Here is a 16849-nt window from a genome sequence, read left to right on the forward strand (position 1 = left end):
AAGGGGGTAGTAAGGGGGAAACAGTAGTGTTAAGTCGCCAAACTACTACATTTCTATAATCAGAAGCCTGGATGATATCTACCAGGCAGCTACACTTTTGAGAGTTGTAAAACCCCCAGGCCAAGAGCACTTGAAGTCCCAATCCTGTCAAGTTGTGAGTGATTTTGCAGCTTGCCACCAACTGAGTAGTACTGAACCGCACCCCCACATTGTATAGATAGTTCTTATTTTCTGCCCCTCACCTAACTCTACATTACTAGTGTCCTTTCCCCCTTGGGCTTCAGAGACATTTTACACATGTTAAATAAGACGAACCATGGACAAGGACATACGAAAGTGCTTTTTAGTTTAGTTTTAAAGTTCTGTACAGCATGAAATGAGGAAAGGGAGAAGTACACATAACTATCATCAAAATTGGAGTCATTACAATCTGAACATAATTTACAGTTAATGCCTTATGCCTCCTCTTCCTCAGCCTCCTCCTCAAATTCTCCTTCCTCTTCTGCTGTGGCATCCTGGTACTGCTGGTATTCTGACACCAGGTCATTCATGTTGCTCTCGGCTTCAGTGAACTCCATCTCATCCATGCCCTCCCCAGTATACCAATGCAAGAAGGCCTTCCTACGGAACATGGCGGTGAACTGCTCGGAGATGCGCTTGAACAACTCCTGGATGGCGGTGCTGTTGCCGATGAAGGTGGCGGACATCTTTAGGCCTCGGGGTGGGATGTCACAGACAGCGGTTTTGACATTGTTGGGGATCCACTCTGCAAAGTAGCTGCTGTTCTTGTTCTGCACATTTAGCATTTGCTCATCCACCTCTTTCATGGACATGCGGCCTCTGAAGATAGCAGCCACAGTCAGGTAGCGGCCATGACGTGGGTCACAGGCAGCCATCATGTTCTTGGTATCAAACATCTGCTGTGTCAGCTCAGGCACTGACAAGGCACGGTACTGCTGGCTGCCACGGCTGGTGAGGGGGGCAAAGCCTGGAATGAAGAAATGCAGACGAGGGAAAGGCACCATGTTCACAGCCAGTTTACGCAGGTCAGCATTCAGCTGACCAGGGAAGCGCAGACAGGTGGTAACTCCACTCATGGTGGCTGACACCAAATGGTTCAGGTCACCATAGGTGGGGGTGGTCAGTTTCAGAGTCCTGAAGCAGATGTCATACAGGGCTTCATTATCTATGCAGAAGGTTTCATCTGTGTTCTCTACAAGCTGGTGAACAGACAGGGTGGCATTGTATGGCTCTACTACTGTATCAGACACTTTTGGGGAAGGCACAACACTGAAAGTGTTCATGATTCTGTCTGGGAATTCTTCTCTGATCTTGCTGATAAGGAGGGTACCCATACCAGATCCAGTACCACCACCCAGAGAGTGGGTCAGCTGGAAGCCCTGGAGACAGTCACAGCCTTCTGCTTCCTTCCTTACAACATCCAATACGGAGTCAACCAGTTCTGCACCCTCTGTGTAGTGTCCTTTTGCCCAGTTGTTTCCGGCACCACTCTGACCTATACAACAAATCACCCACATGTAAGGATTACATACAACCAATTATGATGACAGGCTACAGGGGAACTAAAGACACACAGAAATCAAACGCTAAAACACCCAAAAGTGACCTGAATTACAATTTAGCATTCTAATTAAATACACTAGAACTAGTTTGCCAATGGGGTCATGAAATGATTTGTATCAACACCAACACACCCAATCACTTACCAAACACAAAGTTGTCTGGTCTAAAAATCTGTCCAAATGGTCCAGAACGCACAGAGTCCATGGTACCCGGCTCTAAGTCCACCATGATAGCACGAGGTACGTATTTGCCACCTGCAGGTAAAGTTACATCATAAGCAACAAGTCAGGGGTCAGACAGACATTAGTCTTTATTCTGCACTTTACCTGTTGCTTCATTATAGTAGACATTGATTCTCTCCAGCTGTAGGTCACTGTCTCCATGGTAGGTGCCAGTTGGGTCTATGCCATGTTCATCACTGATAACCTCCCAAAACTAGGGAAAAAAAAAAAAAAGTAAGGGATCATTGGAGCAAACTGCTGATTACATAAAGGGGCACCCCAGTAGACTTCAGCAATGTGTAAGCTTGGCCATTGCTCAATTTCTAGCCAGTTGATCTCTGGCTCAGTACAGATTTCCCACAATCTTTCATCTAAAGGCACAACTACATAGCAGAGCTATATGTCCCCATAGACGGGAACGGTATGGTGCCACTGATCCGCACCATACACGGGCAATAGAGGGAGCATGCCTCATCTTTCCCTGTGTTTGTGGGCCGCTGTTTCCTATTAGGGTGGGGGGGGGGGGGTAACTCCTCCTCTCCAGCCACCACTGAGCGCCTACGTCGCACAGGAGAAAAAGTAAGGTGCTATGCCTTTTCATTCTGTTTTCGGCGGATAGTATGTATAGTGGTCAGACAGAGGCAACAACCATGCCTCCATTTGTCAATGTATGCACTAAGCGCAAGGAAAAAAAAAATCCATACAAGCTCAGCCTTATATACACACACACGTCATGAAGTAATGAGTAACACCGCCAAGCTGCTGGTACCTCCCTCCTTGCAGGACTCATTACAGAGAGAAAGCAAGAACCAGATGCAGAGCACCCAAAGTGTACAAGGATCAGACAGCCTAGCAGTGCTACAGGCAATGTAGCAGCCATATTTAACGTAGAAAACTACTTATTATTTTGAACTTGGAATTTGTAGTATAACTTGTTTTAATTGATTTTTTTTCCCCCTCTTTGGATGTTTTCTGGCCATGATTGTTTATATTATCTTTACATTGGTGAAGTGGAAATCATGGAGAGAACCAAGAACTACGATCTGATGAGGACTCCACAAATTTTGTTTATTTATCTGTATAAAAGGAAAGGCTTCGGGTCCCGCTGCATGGAGAGGGCTCACGGGCTGAGCCCTCTCCATAGCCGGTAAGTCTTTGCTGTTACTGGAAACCCCCACGATCTGTGCCAGCAACGATCACAGCGACCGCTGCTGGCAGTCTCAAAAAGATAGCAGTGCATGGGTGCCGCAATCTTGCCTGGGATCGTCGTTTCCCATGACGTCATCGGGGAGCAGCGATCCATCTCCATGGTAGCTTCGGGTCTTTGGAAGACCCGAGGCCATTTCGTTTTAACCCCCTCATTACAATGTGCTGATAGCACATTGTAATGAATCAGGAGGAAAATTCCCATATACTTCCATACTGTAGTAGATAGTATTGATCAGACAACCTAGGGAGTCTGAAAAAAGAAAGAATAGTAAAAAGAAAAGAAATTTATTAAAAAAACAAATCACCCCCTTTCCCTAGAACTGACATAAATAAATAGTAAAAATCATAAACACGTGTCCAAAAATGCGTGATCAAAATATATTAACGGTTTTTCAATGCATTTAACCCCGTAATGTAAAATAGCACCCAAATTCGAAAATGGCACTTTGTCATTTTGAAAAACAAAAAAAAAAAAAAAATCTATAAAAAGTGATCAAAATGTCATACAGTCCTAAACATGATATAATTGAAAATAATATCAAATGTCGCAAAAAAAAAACCACCACACACACGACACCACCCACAGCTGTGGAAAACAAAGTATAAAAAAGTTATTAGCGCCAGACGATGGCAAAAAAAAATTTTTTTGTACATCTACGGAAACATTAAAAAACCTATACAATCGTACCAGCCCAAAGAATAAAGTAGACATGTCATTTGGGGCGCTCAGTGAAAGCCGTAATATCCAAGCCAACAAGAAAATGGCAAAAATATGTTTTTTCACTGCATTTGGAATTTCCCGCATTCCAGTATACGGCATGGAATATTCAATACCATCAATATGAAGTGCAATTTGTTACGCAGAAAACAAGCTGTCACACAGCTCTTTACATGTAAAAAAATAAAAAAAAAAAAAGTTAGATTTTTGAAGGTGGGGAGTGAAAAAAAAGGGAAAGGGCCCAGTCCTTAACCGGTTAACGAGATTATTCAAGGCCTTTATATTTGCAACCCCGAGTATAAACCTTTATAACTGGTAAAACATACAGCAGTGGAGTTTTTAATTCAAACCAGCAATGCTTAGGCCGATATTAGAAATGCAAGTCAACAGGGAGGGGCTTGGTCTGATCATGTATGAGTTTCAACAACAAAATAAAAAGTTATCGGTAACGTGCACCACTTGTACAATGCTTGTTACTGATCACATGTATTTCAATCAGAGCACATATACAAAAAGGCCAAGCCCCTCCCCATTCTAGCTAAACGCAACAGGAATGTGTGAACACCGCCTTACCTGAGCAAACAATGGTGAGGAATTAAACTAAAGACCAACAGAGGAGACCCCAATCAGCTGTTCCCATTTCCCATTTGGAAAGCAGGAGCTTGTACTGAGTGTGCCAAAGGTAAACATCCACTCACCTTAGCTCCAATCTGGTTACCACATTGTCCAGCCTGTAAGTGTACAATTTCCCGCATGTTGTTGGTGTAAGAGAATAAAGCTCAATAATCCTGCTGTAAACGCCTGAGAGCAACTGATCTTAGCATGCTCCCTCAGCACTTCTTATTGGATGAGACAAAGTGGGCAGGCAAATGAATGAGCCAGTCATTGCTTGAAAGATTGCCATTCAAACATTACTTTTAACATAAGCATCACCTGATTGGTTGCCAGTCGGCTGTCACAATCACCACACTACCAAAGGAGCCATGCACTGATTGGTCCTATTCAAATGACTCACTGGCCATCTGATTGGCCACTTGGCAGTAGGAAGGCAGGCCACGGTCAGGGCGCCTTCCCACGTATCCGTTTTTGACCCATTTTAATTATGAAAATTGGTAAAACCGATTAAAAAAGGACGCGTTTTTAAACGAACTGCTAAAAAAACGGCCCAAAAACGGTTTCAAAACGCTACGTGTGCCACCGGCCTAATGCTTTTAAAACACAATGAAAATGCTACTTAAAACGCACCCTGTGAGAGCATTCATACGTTGCGTTTTGGTTGCGTTTTCATTGTGTTTGAAACACATTACAACAGCTGATGAGAGGTGATTTGCCTAATTACATTACCGTTTGTTTGTTAATACAATGTTAACACATGCATTAACAAAACACATGAGTTAACATCGCGTTTATGATGCGTTTTCTAAATGGAAATGTTAGGCCGCGGTCACACAATCCGCTAGGCGTCCGTTCATAACGCGACACTAGCGCACAGGGGGCGGTCCTCGGCCCGAACGCACATGCGTTAACAGGGAAACGCATGCGATCGGCTTATCAATCGCATGCGTTTCCCTGTTAACGCAAGTGCGGTGGGGCCGAGGACCGCCCCCTGTGCGCTAGCGTCGGGTTATGAACGGACGCCTAGCGGTACGTGTGACCGCAGCCTAAGGCCGCGGTCACACGATCCGCTAGGCGTCCGTTCATAACGCGACGCTAGCGCACAGGGGGCGGTCCCTGGCCCGAACGCACATGCGTTAACAGGGAAACGCATGCGATCGGCTTATCAATCGCGTTTCCCTGTTAACGCATGTGCGTTCGGGCCGGGGACCGCCCCCTGTGCGCTAGCGTCGCGTTATGAACGGACGCCTAGCGGATCGTGTGACCGCGGCCTAAGGCTGGTGCCACACGTAGTGCTTTGTCTGCGCTTGGAAACGCCTGCGATCGGGAACGAGCCGCTGGTGTTTTGCATTCATTTAATGCAAAACACCGGCGGCTTGTTCCAATGGAAACGCCGATTTGATCGGGCCGCGAGCCGCCCCGGCAGGCGCGGCTGTGTCTGCGTTTGGATTTTCAAACGCAGACAAAGCGGTGCGTGTGGCACCGGCCTAAGGGTGGTGGCACACGTTAGTGTTTTGAGCCCGTTTTTTAGGGTGCTGTCCCATGTTGCGATTTGGCTGCGTTTGCAAATGCAGAGCAAACCGCACCCACCAGGATGGGCCGTTACCCGATCGCATCTGCATTTCTATGTAAACGCCTGCGAACACGAATGAGCCTCCGGTGTTTTGCATTACGCAAACACACCCAAAACGTCCCGTGTGACAGTGCCCTTAGGACGTTTTTAAGCAGTCCGTTAAATAATACATGCATTTCAAAAACTTTCAAAAAACACATGTGTTTTTCAAAAATGGATGCATTTTTTAATGCATGCGTTTTTTAACAGAATGCTAAAAAAGGCCGAAAACAATTCAAAACGCAACGTGTGACCGCGGCCTATGCGTTTCAAAACACAATGAAAACACAACCACAACGCAAAGTGTGAAATTGCATTACAATAGCTGAAAATGAGGAGATTTGCCTAATTACATTCTTGTCAACATTGTGTGTACAAAATATGTGCAGTAATGCAACATTAATGCATGTGTTAACATATGTGTTTGTTAACAATATGTTAACCCATGCATTAACATCAGGTTAATGCTTGTGTTTTGTAAACACAATGTTAACAACAATGTTATAAGGCAAATCTCTTCTTCTCAGCTGCGTTTGAAAACATGTGTTAACGCAAACAAAACGCAACATGTGAAAGCAACCCCCGCTAGATGTATATGGAGATTACAACCTACTGACAGCTATGGTACGTGCCAAGGGGCACTTGCCAGATCTTTTACTGCAACATGTGAACATGGCCCTACCACCAAGTGACCACTGAGGGCGCCTTTCCACGTGTCGTTTCATTGCGTTTTTATATACATCCAAAAATGCAAGTGGGAGGTGGGTCTGCCTGAAACCCATGCGTTTTGGCCAAACCCCTCCCACTTTCGCTTTGGATGAGTTAAAAAACGTGACGAAAACGGTACGTAGGAAGGTGCCCTTAGGTTGCGGTCACACATGGTGTTTTGAACCCATTATTGGCCTGTTTTTAAGCAGTCCATTTTTTAACGGACTGCTTACAAAACGGCCCAAAAACGCATTGAAAACGCCACGTGTGCCACCACCCTAAGGGTGAAGACACACATGGCGTCTTTGGGCCGTTTTTACTAAGTGCATTTTCAGATCGTTAAAAACACACGGATGCGTTTTTAACTATCTGAAAACGCACTTAGTAAAAACGGCCCAAAAACGCCATGTGTGTCTTCACCCTAAGATGGTCAATCATTTGAATTATCCCGCCCACTTTTCCTCCCACAATTTAAGTGCTGAGACGGTTCAGATAAGTTGCAGCAGACATCAAGCCCCACCTCACACTGACAACATGAGGGAAATCTTGCACTTGCAGGCTGGACAATGCGGTAACCAGATTGGAGCTAAGGTGAGCCTCCTGAGCAGCTATTGGGGGACATTTACTTACAGTGTTGGTGTCTGCATTGGCTTTGTTACCGACCTGCTCTCGGTAAGAAGACACACATTTAATATTGTAGAGCTGTGCAGAGACATTTCTGGCGCCGAGACTATTTTCTGTCCCTGGGACAAAATCTGTCCCGAGCACCAGAAATGTGTCCAACAGTCCCTGCTAGACCAGTTTTCTTTTGGTCTACTTTCCGTCAGTTTACACCGCCCAAAAAGGGCTGCGACACATAGTAATTGTGTCTGAGTTTCCACTCCGCCAAAGCCACGCCCCTTTTCGGAGAAGAGTCGGAGCAAAGGGCATTTTTTTTCTGTCCCCGACAGCTAATAAATAGGTCGGAGAGCAGAACATGTGTCTGTATTTTACTCATGTCTGGGGGGGGGGGGGAATTTTAAGGAACATTTGTGTGCAGTGCTTATATATTATATAATTTTTCAGTGGGTTTGTTTATTTTTATTTTTTTTGTAGGCCCATTGACTTCCAGGTCTGTGGTCTGTATATGCTGTTTTTTTTTTTTACCCTCTTAAGCTCTACAGGTCTGTAGGAGAAAGATGGACATTTGAGTGGTCACACCATAAATGATGGGGGATATTTCACTGCTTTTACATCGGTTTTCTGTGCTTCTTCCCCAGCACTGAAATAATCACAATGTCTTGCTCACTGCAGGAAATTGTGATAAATTCTGTGACTACGCCACCTTCACTCCCTTCACTTCATCCTACCAACATTCAGCACTGAATGTTCTCTGGTTTTAATGCGAAAAGCCTCCTGATTTATTAGCCAGGCAGAAGGTGGGGCATCTGTATTCTGTAGTATGTCTAAATTAGCCTTCACAATTTGCCAGTATTGTGATGGGTTCATTGGCCTTTCTCACTCCAGTGCCGGGAATCCTATACAAGGCCGGAGGGAGGTGACTTTGGCAGATGGAAGTGCCCCCCCATGAACTGGTTGGATCAGATCATCATATTCCAGATTATAATCTTGAGTTTGGAGGAAAGAAGAGGGGGAGGAGTTCTTGGCTGGTGTGAAATCAAGGCTGGTCTATATATGGTGCTGGACTTGTTTGTAAGGCTGCGGTCACACGTTCCGCTAGCAGTCCGTTCATAACGCGATGCTAGCGCACAGGGGGTGCGCCTCAGCCGATCGCATATGTGTTTCCAGGGAAAAGCACATGCAGTCGGGCCAAGGCCCGCCCCCTTTGCGCTAGTGTCGCATTATGAACGGACTGCTAGTGGAATGTGTGACTGCAGCCTAATAATGAGTGTAGCTGGCCTGTAGACAGGAGGACCTTGATGGACTGCATATGGATTATCTCTTCACTGGGACTTCTCTTAAAGGGAGGTTTCATGAGCTGTGATTAGTGGAAGTTGACTACTTATTATATGGGATGTGACTCAATTCTTGGGACCCTTCCACACCTGCGATTTTTCACGTGCTTTTGGCGAGCAGAACTTGCATTACACTCTGACCCATTGTAATCAATGGGCTTTTTCAGACTTGCATCTTTTTTCACCCACACATTATCTGCGCATTGAAAATGGGCGTAAAACTGAGACTCTGAACAAAGTGACTGAAAACTGATTGAACTCTGTTGAAAAAAATGTCAGTTTTTCACTGACCAAACCTTGATCGAACCCTATTTGGACTCTGATGTCATCTGCAACGCAAGTGTGGAAGGGGCCTAACTGGGGTGGTTTCAGGGGTAGAGAATTTGGCAAGTTGTGTGGTAGCATGACCCAGATGATACTGATAGACCTACATACTGCATTAACTCAGAAATAACCATTTCATTAGTGCATCATTTCTTTCTAGTTTTGGGAGGTTATCAGTGATGAACATGGCATAGACCCAACTGGCACCTACCATGGAGACAGTGACCTACAGCTGGAGAGAATCAATGTCTACTATAATGAAGCAACAGGTAAAGTGCAGAATAAAGACTAATGTCTGTCTGACCCCTGACTTGTTGCTTATGATGTAACTTTACCTGCAGGTGGCAAATACGTACCTCGTGCTATCATGGTGGACTTAGAGCCGGGTACCATGGACTCTGTGCGTTCTGGACCATTTGGACAGATTTTTAGACCAGACAACTTTGTGTTTGGTAAGTGATTGGGTGTGTTGGTGTTGATACAAATCATTTCATGACCCCATTGGCAAACTAGTTCTAGTGTATTTAATTAGAATGCTAAATTGTAATTCAGGTCACTTTTGGGTGTTTTAGCGTTTGATTTCTGTGTGTCTTTAGTTCCCCTGTAGCCTGTCATCATAATTGGTTGTATGTAATCCTTACATGTGGGTGATTTGTTGTATAGGTCAGAGTGGTGCCGGAAACAACTGGGCAAAAGGACACTACACAGAGGGTGCAGAACTGGTTGACTCCGTATTGGATGTTGTAAGGAAGGAAGCAGAAGGCTGTGACTGTCTCCAGGGCTTCCAGCTGACCCACTCTCTGGGTGGTGGTACTGGATCTGGTATGGGTACCCTCCTTATCAGCAAGATCAGAGAAGAATTCCCAGACAGAATCATGAACACTTTCAGTGTTGTGCCTTCCCCAAAAGTGTCTGATACAGTAGTAGAGCCATACAATGCCACCCTGTCTGTTCACCAGCTTGTAGAGAACACAGATGAAACCTTCTGCATAGATAATGAAGCCCTGTATGACATCTGCTTCAGGACTCTGAAACTGACCACCCCCACCTATGGTGACCTGAACCATTTGGTGTCAGCCACCATGAGTGGAGTTACCACCTGTCTGCGCTTCCCTGGTCAGCTGAATGCTGACCTGCGTAAACTGGCTGTGAACATGGTGCCTTTCCCTCGTCTGCATTTCTTCATTCCAGGCTTTGCCCCCCTCACCAGCCGTGGCAGCCAGCAGTACCGTGCCTTGTCAGTGCCTGAGCTGACACAGCAGATGTTTGATACCAAGAACATGATGGCTGCCTGTGACCCACGTCATGGCCGCTACCTGACTGTGGCTGCTATCTTCAGAGGCCGCATGTCCATGAAAGAGGTGGATGAGCAAATGCTAAATGTGCAGAACAAGAACAGCAGCTACTTTGCAGAGTGGATCCCCAACAATGTCAAAACCGCTGTCTGTGACATCCCACCCCGAGGCCTAAAGATGTCCGCCACCTTCATCGGCAACAGCACCGCCATCCAGGAGTTGTTCAAGCGCATCTCCGAGCAGTTCACCGCCATGTTCCGTAGGAAGGCCTTCTTGCATTGGTATACTGGGGAGGGCATGGATGAGATGGAGTTCACTGAAGCCGAGAGCAACATGAATGACCTGGTGTCAGAATACCAGCAGTACCAGGATGCCACAGCAGAAGAGGAAGAAGAGTTTGAGGAGGAGGCTGAGGAAGAGGCATAAGGTGTCATTTAACTTATTATATTCATACTGTAATGACTCCTGTCCTGTTTTTCCTAATGTTTGTGTTTTCCTTATTTCAAGCTGTACAGAACTTCATGCTTGCATTAAAAAACATTTTCATACATCCTTGTCCATGGTCTGCAAAGGTTGTGCCAAATGTGCCCCTTAAGTCTTAATAGAAAGGGGGACACAAGTGATCTAGAGAACTTTCACCAAGAACAGTCTAGGATTTTAGGCAAATCATTCCCATACCATCACTTACCACTGGACAAGTGTGGTGCTGTATTCGGAGGTGGCATTCAAGTTTAACAGGTTCCCTACTTTGGTAGAGCAGCATATGTGAAAAATGTGCCTTTTCTAATAAACATTTACCATATTTAAAATGATCCCTACTAATAGTTTTCATTTCCTCTTTTTTATATCAAAATGATTACTTTTTTTTTTTCTAATTCTAGCCTAGAATATAAAATGCACATTTGGCTACCTATGATTAAAACTGTTTACATACCTACCTCTACTAGTTATTTAAAGGATATCTACCACCAGGATGAAAGACAGTATGCAAATGAGCCTGAGGGGCTTCATTACCGCCTGGAGCTCCTCAGGTTCATTTGCATACAATCCTTCAACCTGGTGGTAGATGCCCTTTAAAGAGATGAGCATATAGATTTTTAGACATACATCCCCTTTTACAAGCCCCCAGGGCCCTCACCTTTGCTTTGTAGTCAGTAACTTCCAGACATTGCATGTCCTACATCTGTCCTGCAGTGATGACCTCTGAATCCAGGTGGTCAGACAGGGCTCAATAGTGCATGTGCGGGTGTGGTCGTATCCAAGAACAACTAGATTGTAAGTGACAACATGGGGACATTTATTATACTTTATCTTCGTATCTTTATTTCTCGTGTGTGTGTGTGTTTTTTGTAGCTGCATGTGATAAGTAACATTGTTATGAGCACATGTTTACTGTTATGTCTAATGTTTACAGAATTTGTTACTTGTTCATTGGGGATTTCATGACCATAGTAATGCACCCACAAACTAGGAGTGACCTTTGGACAGCAGGGTAGGGGGACTGTGGTAACTATCACCCCAGAAATGCTTTCAACAAGATAAGAAATGGTTTATAACTGTATAAAAGGCTAGGAAATTTTCTGTGCAATAATATTTGGCTGTGTAACAGGGCTGGTTAACCAGTTGACCAGCCCTGTTACACAGCCAAATTTTATTGCACAGAAAATTTCCTAGCCTTTTATACAGTTATAAAACCTCTCTGTGAATGGTAATATGTGGTGAAGATAAGATCACATATTTGGAAGCCTTGGTAGTGTATTGTCACCAAATGAACAGATCAGCTAAATGTACAATAAACTACAGCAGAGTACGGAATCACCAGTTTCTTCAGTATTGTATGAGATTTCTTATAATGGGTTGTGATACAGCTGGTCTATGAGTAATGCTCCTGTCTTTGACTTATTATCCATTTTATCCGTATGAGTCATTTCACATCGAAAGAATCATCACAGCAAGACAATCATTGATGTCATTGCCTCACAATCCAGCCGCAGTTATCTTTACAGGCACTTCCAGGTTGTACTTTAAGCATTTTCTTTGAAATAAATAAAAGTGATGTACACAGAAAAGCATTGCTTTTCATAAAATAATAATCTCCGTAGTAAAGCAGTGGCAGAAATGGATCTTGTGTAGCCTGTACAGATGTCCAAGGGCCACTATAAGGACTGGTTTGTCTCAATCCAAGCGAGGGGCTTGAATACAAGCTTCTCACATGACACCGCCTCTGTCTCCCATGCACCCAGGGCGGTGGCGAGGGTCACATCTTGTCCCCGTGCTAGTAATTATACTGTATGTTTTAGCTAATTGTAAACTTAGTGATGGACAGCTCAAGATGAAGAGGAGCACGGGTGAGTATCTAAAGCTGTTTTTTTTAAGTGGTTGATTTGCTTTAACATAATTTAAACTCCAATAAAGTACTCAGATTTCTTATAAAAACAGGGCTTGTACACCAATTTTCCCCTTTATGCTACCTTCATGCCTAGTTGGTATTGAGTGGAGCATGGCTGGTGGAGGAGTGGGCAGCCAGCTAACATTCTGAAGTGAAAGGCTGCGAAGGCCAGCAGGGCATGGTGTAGAATTGATGACGCCCCCACCGAGGCTGGAGCCTCCAGATTGGTAAATGCCCCTATATAACAAATCTAAAAGCTAAAAGGAATGTGATATTCCCTACTTCACTTTTACTGTAGTTTTATCCTAAATGTCTCAATCTAAAACCATTAGGTTTTTCCAGACAAAAAAAGTAAACCCCTGAGCCTCTTGATCGATAAATCAAGTAAATGTAGTGGTGCAACGTTGCAAAATCATGTTTCTTTGAAAATTGCAAATCATATAAAATAAATCTGATCATGACAGACAAATCTGTCTGTCTTTGAGTCCATCTTTTGCCCTACATATAATGAATTTTGATTAACGTTTTCTGAATTTGCACCAATATATAAGATATTACCATGTCCTGCCAATATATAAGATTTTGCCTTGTCCTTCCTTTGTTAATCTGTGATCATAAGCCTTTTTTCAATAGAGACATAAAGCTCTTGGCAGGCCTGTGGGCAGTTAACCTTGACGCGTGGATCCACACTTCTCCAGGTTTATTGATCTATCTAGACCTATGGAGAGAAAAAACAGTAAAATAGTTGATATTTAAAAAGTTAAAATATAAATGAAACAATTGTAATTGTAGGGTTTCAATTTCATCGCTGCCCTGAGTCCATTAAATCTGAGGAGACAAATGTCCCGTGAGACCAAGAGAAATTAACTCAAAGTTGGTTCCTAATATATACACATATTGCTTTTGATGCCACTTTACTGCTATATCATGAAATAACATTGTAATTATTGGAATGGTTTGTGTGCGATTAGAAAATTAATTTATCTTTTTTCTGGAAAGACTGTCACTTTTTTTTCAAAGGTTTTAGTTTGATATTCCCCACTTTATTTTTACTGTAGTTTAGCCTAAATGTCATCTCTCACATTCCTTGTAGCTGCTAAAAGGTAGCGATTTTAATGTTATTCTATTAAATCATTTAATATATTTTTATCATAACATTAAAAGGGAATCTGTCATCAGTTCCAACTATGTAAAACTGCGCCATAACTTTGTGTGTTGTCAAAAGCAACAACATGGTGAAAAATGCATTTATACTTGGCGCACTGATCTCTGGGATCTCACGCAGTAGTGCACTGGAGTGCTCCAATTACAGCTACAATACTGGAATAAAACTGCATTTTTCACAGTCCAGCTGTCACAATTAACACAGACACAGTTACACAGCTCTCCAGGGCCAATATTGAATGCTCTCTGCAACTTTGTATTGTTAAAACTACTGATTCTGGATTGTAGTGATGATTGTATTCAATAACGATGCCAGTCCATCAAGTCCAGCCTATAATGCTACAATGTTGATCCAGAGGAAATCCAAACCCCATTAGGCTGATGAAAAATGGTCAATAGTTGCAAATGGAGTCAGAATAAATTTGTGGATCAAAGTTCGATCTGATGTGATATTTTTAATTTTAAGAAAGGTAGGGCTTGGTCTGTATCAGGCGCAGGATTAACAGCTGGTTAAATATGAGGTTCACTGTGGAAACTCTTGATGATGCTTCAATGTCAAACTGTATAAATATTTAATTCTTTTGTCTTCCAAGAGACAGATTTTAGTTTTGCAAATGTATTTTCTCAAAGTACATTATTTATCTGATTTCTTAAACTATGTCTGCAGTAAGTACAAATAAATGTTATTATTAATGCATCAGGGAAGCCAAAAAAGCCATGTTAGCCATAGATCCAAATCACTGCTGAATACTCTGGAATGATGGCTGTGATTTACTACCATTATCATTTGGCTTCCGTCTGCTCTCAGCACTTTGCACTTTACCATCTGAACACAAACCCTCGTACAACTTTATAGTTTCAATGATTCTTAACAGATGTAGATGAGCATTGTAAGTAATTACAGCTATGTAGTATGGCAGTGCATTTGTTGGATATTACTGTAAAATTGGGTACACAGAAGAAAGAGCAAGCTTTATGACATCCCTAAAAGTATTCAGTGCAACATGTTATATTCTAAAATAATATACAGAAAAGGGAATCTTACTTTTTTATTTCAAAATATTAAATTAGTTGAAAAAACTTAAAGGGTTCCCATCTAGACATTCACATTTAATTTAAATTATCTGCGATAGATATACACATTTCTTCAATTGCATGTTATGTAGCAGTTTTATCCTTTAGATACGAGAGAGCTCACCTTGGATACGACCACCCTGGGGCAGCAATGGCCAGGAATGTGCTATTGAGCTCTGCCTGACCACCTGAATTCAGTGTTCATCACCATTGTGGGACATGCAGTGACTTCCGGCCATTTCATATGCAAAAACATTTTGTTTCTTTGTGCAATCAATGCAGCAGAGGTGGTTGACAGTTTTCCTTCATTTCTAAGGGACCATATAACTACACATAATTTTTTTTAATAACATCCAATTGAAGAAATGTATGTATAAGGCAGATGAATTAAATTAAAGGTCAAAGCCAGATGTGAATACACAAGTAAATTGTATTTTATTGTATACTTAGGTTTGGCTCATGAATGAGAATTGACTTTTCTTTCAATAAGCAGTCATTTTAATTATTTTATTGTTGTAATTATTACAATAGTATTATTATTTGAATTTATTATTTAAATTATTTTCATCTACCGTATATTAAATATGAATTCCTTGCATCACTTATATAGACATTTTATTTTGAAGTTGATTTAATTATTATCCATAAAATGAGTGCAGTATTCTGGTTCTTCAAGGTGATATATCCCTGTTCATTCTCACCTTTTGGTGCTTTTTAGAGCATTGTTTTATCCAAAATTTCTTTCTGAGCAATGTCAGCTACAGGTGAGTCCTTCCTGTCTGGATGCATCTGTCACAACATAGCTAGCTTTTCAAGACTATATTGTTTCACATATTTTGTCAAAAATTGATATCCTATATTTGTCTGTTTGTGCCACACATTGTCATTGCCAGAATGTCCTCATTTTTATTAGTGTTTTAAGAAATTGGATATTTCACCAAATGTATGTTAAATTATGGTTGGGTATATTTGTTCAATTTAGACAGAATGTGAGGATCCTGTATTGGATTACAATGTAAAATCTGTAAATGGGCCTACACTTATCATGTCATTTATATTACTGATATCTTCATTTGTGTCAATGTAACTGCTACCTCTGCACTTACCCTGAGAAACAGAACAAAGTAAGACAGCACCACCAGACTCATTTGGGTGCATGCAATCTGTTGATCCTGGTCCAAGGAGTTCCGCAAAGTACTTCCATGCAAATAAGGGAACAGCACTCCATTTGGTGGTCTTTTGGTGGGAAATGTGGTTTATTATTTTAACCCCTTCCCAATGCGAGGCATACTATTAAGGTGCTTTGCCAGAACTTGTATATGGAGAGGGCTCGGCATGTGAGCCCTCTCCATACAAGGTAGGTGTTTGCTGTATTCACCGCTTAAGCTCACAGTTGGTGCTTGCAAAGATTGTGGCTGCTAACTACTGAAATGCCACTGGCAAAGCTCCTGGTGGCATCTTGGATTTCATCCCTGCCCCTCATGAGATCTTGGGGGGATGGGGATAGGTTGTTACGATATCTTGGAGTCTCAAACAGACTCCAGGGCCGGTCATTTAGCCTGATGCGTAAGAGGCTTCCCCAGGCAGCTGCTTATGGATCAGGAGCAATGTTGCAGTGTACTGTAATACAGTAGGATTGCAGTATATCAAATTCCCTAGGGTTAAAGTACCTAGGGGGCTTAAAAAGTGTTAAAAAAACCCCAAAAACCCCTTAAGTATAAATCACCCCCTTTTTCCTAGAACTGATACAAAAATAAACAAATATAAAATTGTAAATATGTTAGGTATTGTCTGGTCCTAAAAGTCCTAACCTATCAATATATAGAAATAGTTATACCCAGGGCATCCCTATAATCAAAAATAGTGCCCAAATATCACGAGGGCCACTTTATCGCCATTTTGCAACACATAAAAAATTCCATAAACAGTGATCAGAAGCTTACACAGTTTTCAAAATCGTAGCAATGAAAACACCTTACAC

At 42.5% G+C, this 16849-nt stretch overlaps 2 protein-coding genes across 2 annotated transcripts; one reads left to right on the forward strand and one right to left on the reverse strand.

The window, feature by feature from the left end:
• Positions 1-329: 329 nt before the first annotated feature.
• Positions 330-4590, reverse strand: LOC140133401 (tubulin beta-4B chain-like). The gene is made up of 4 exons (XM_072153538.1): positions 4431-4590; positions 1911-2019; positions 1728-1838; positions 330-1516 (listed from the first exon to the last, which is right to left on the reverse strand). Exons 1-4 carry the CDS (start codon positions 4485-4487, stop codon positions 456-458), a joined length of 1338 nt encoding a protein of 445 aa, XP_072009639.1. The 5' UTR covers positions 4488-4590; the 3' UTR covers positions 330-455.
• Positions 4591-7109: 2519 nt separating this feature from the next.
• On the forward strand, positions 7110-11053 carry LOC140133402 (tubulin beta-4B chain-like). The gene is made up of 4 exons (XM_072153539.1): positions 7110-7258; positions 9107-9215; positions 9288-9398; positions 9610-11053. The coding sequence occupies exons 1-4, from the start codon at positions 7202-7204 to the stop codon at positions 10665-10667; spliced, it is 1335 nt and encodes a 444-aa protein (XP_072009640.1). The 5' UTR covers positions 7110-7201; the 3' UTR covers positions 10668-11053.
• Positions 11054-16849: the final 5796 nt, after the last annotated feature.

This window comes from Engystomops pustulosus, chromosome 5, assembly GCF_040894005.1.
Source record: "Engystomops pustulosus chromosome 5, aEngPut4.maternal, whole genome shotgun sequence".
NCBI classification, from domain to species: domain Eukaryota; kingdom Metazoa; phylum Chordata; class Amphibia; order Anura; family Leptodactylidae; genus Engystomops; species Engystomops pustulosus.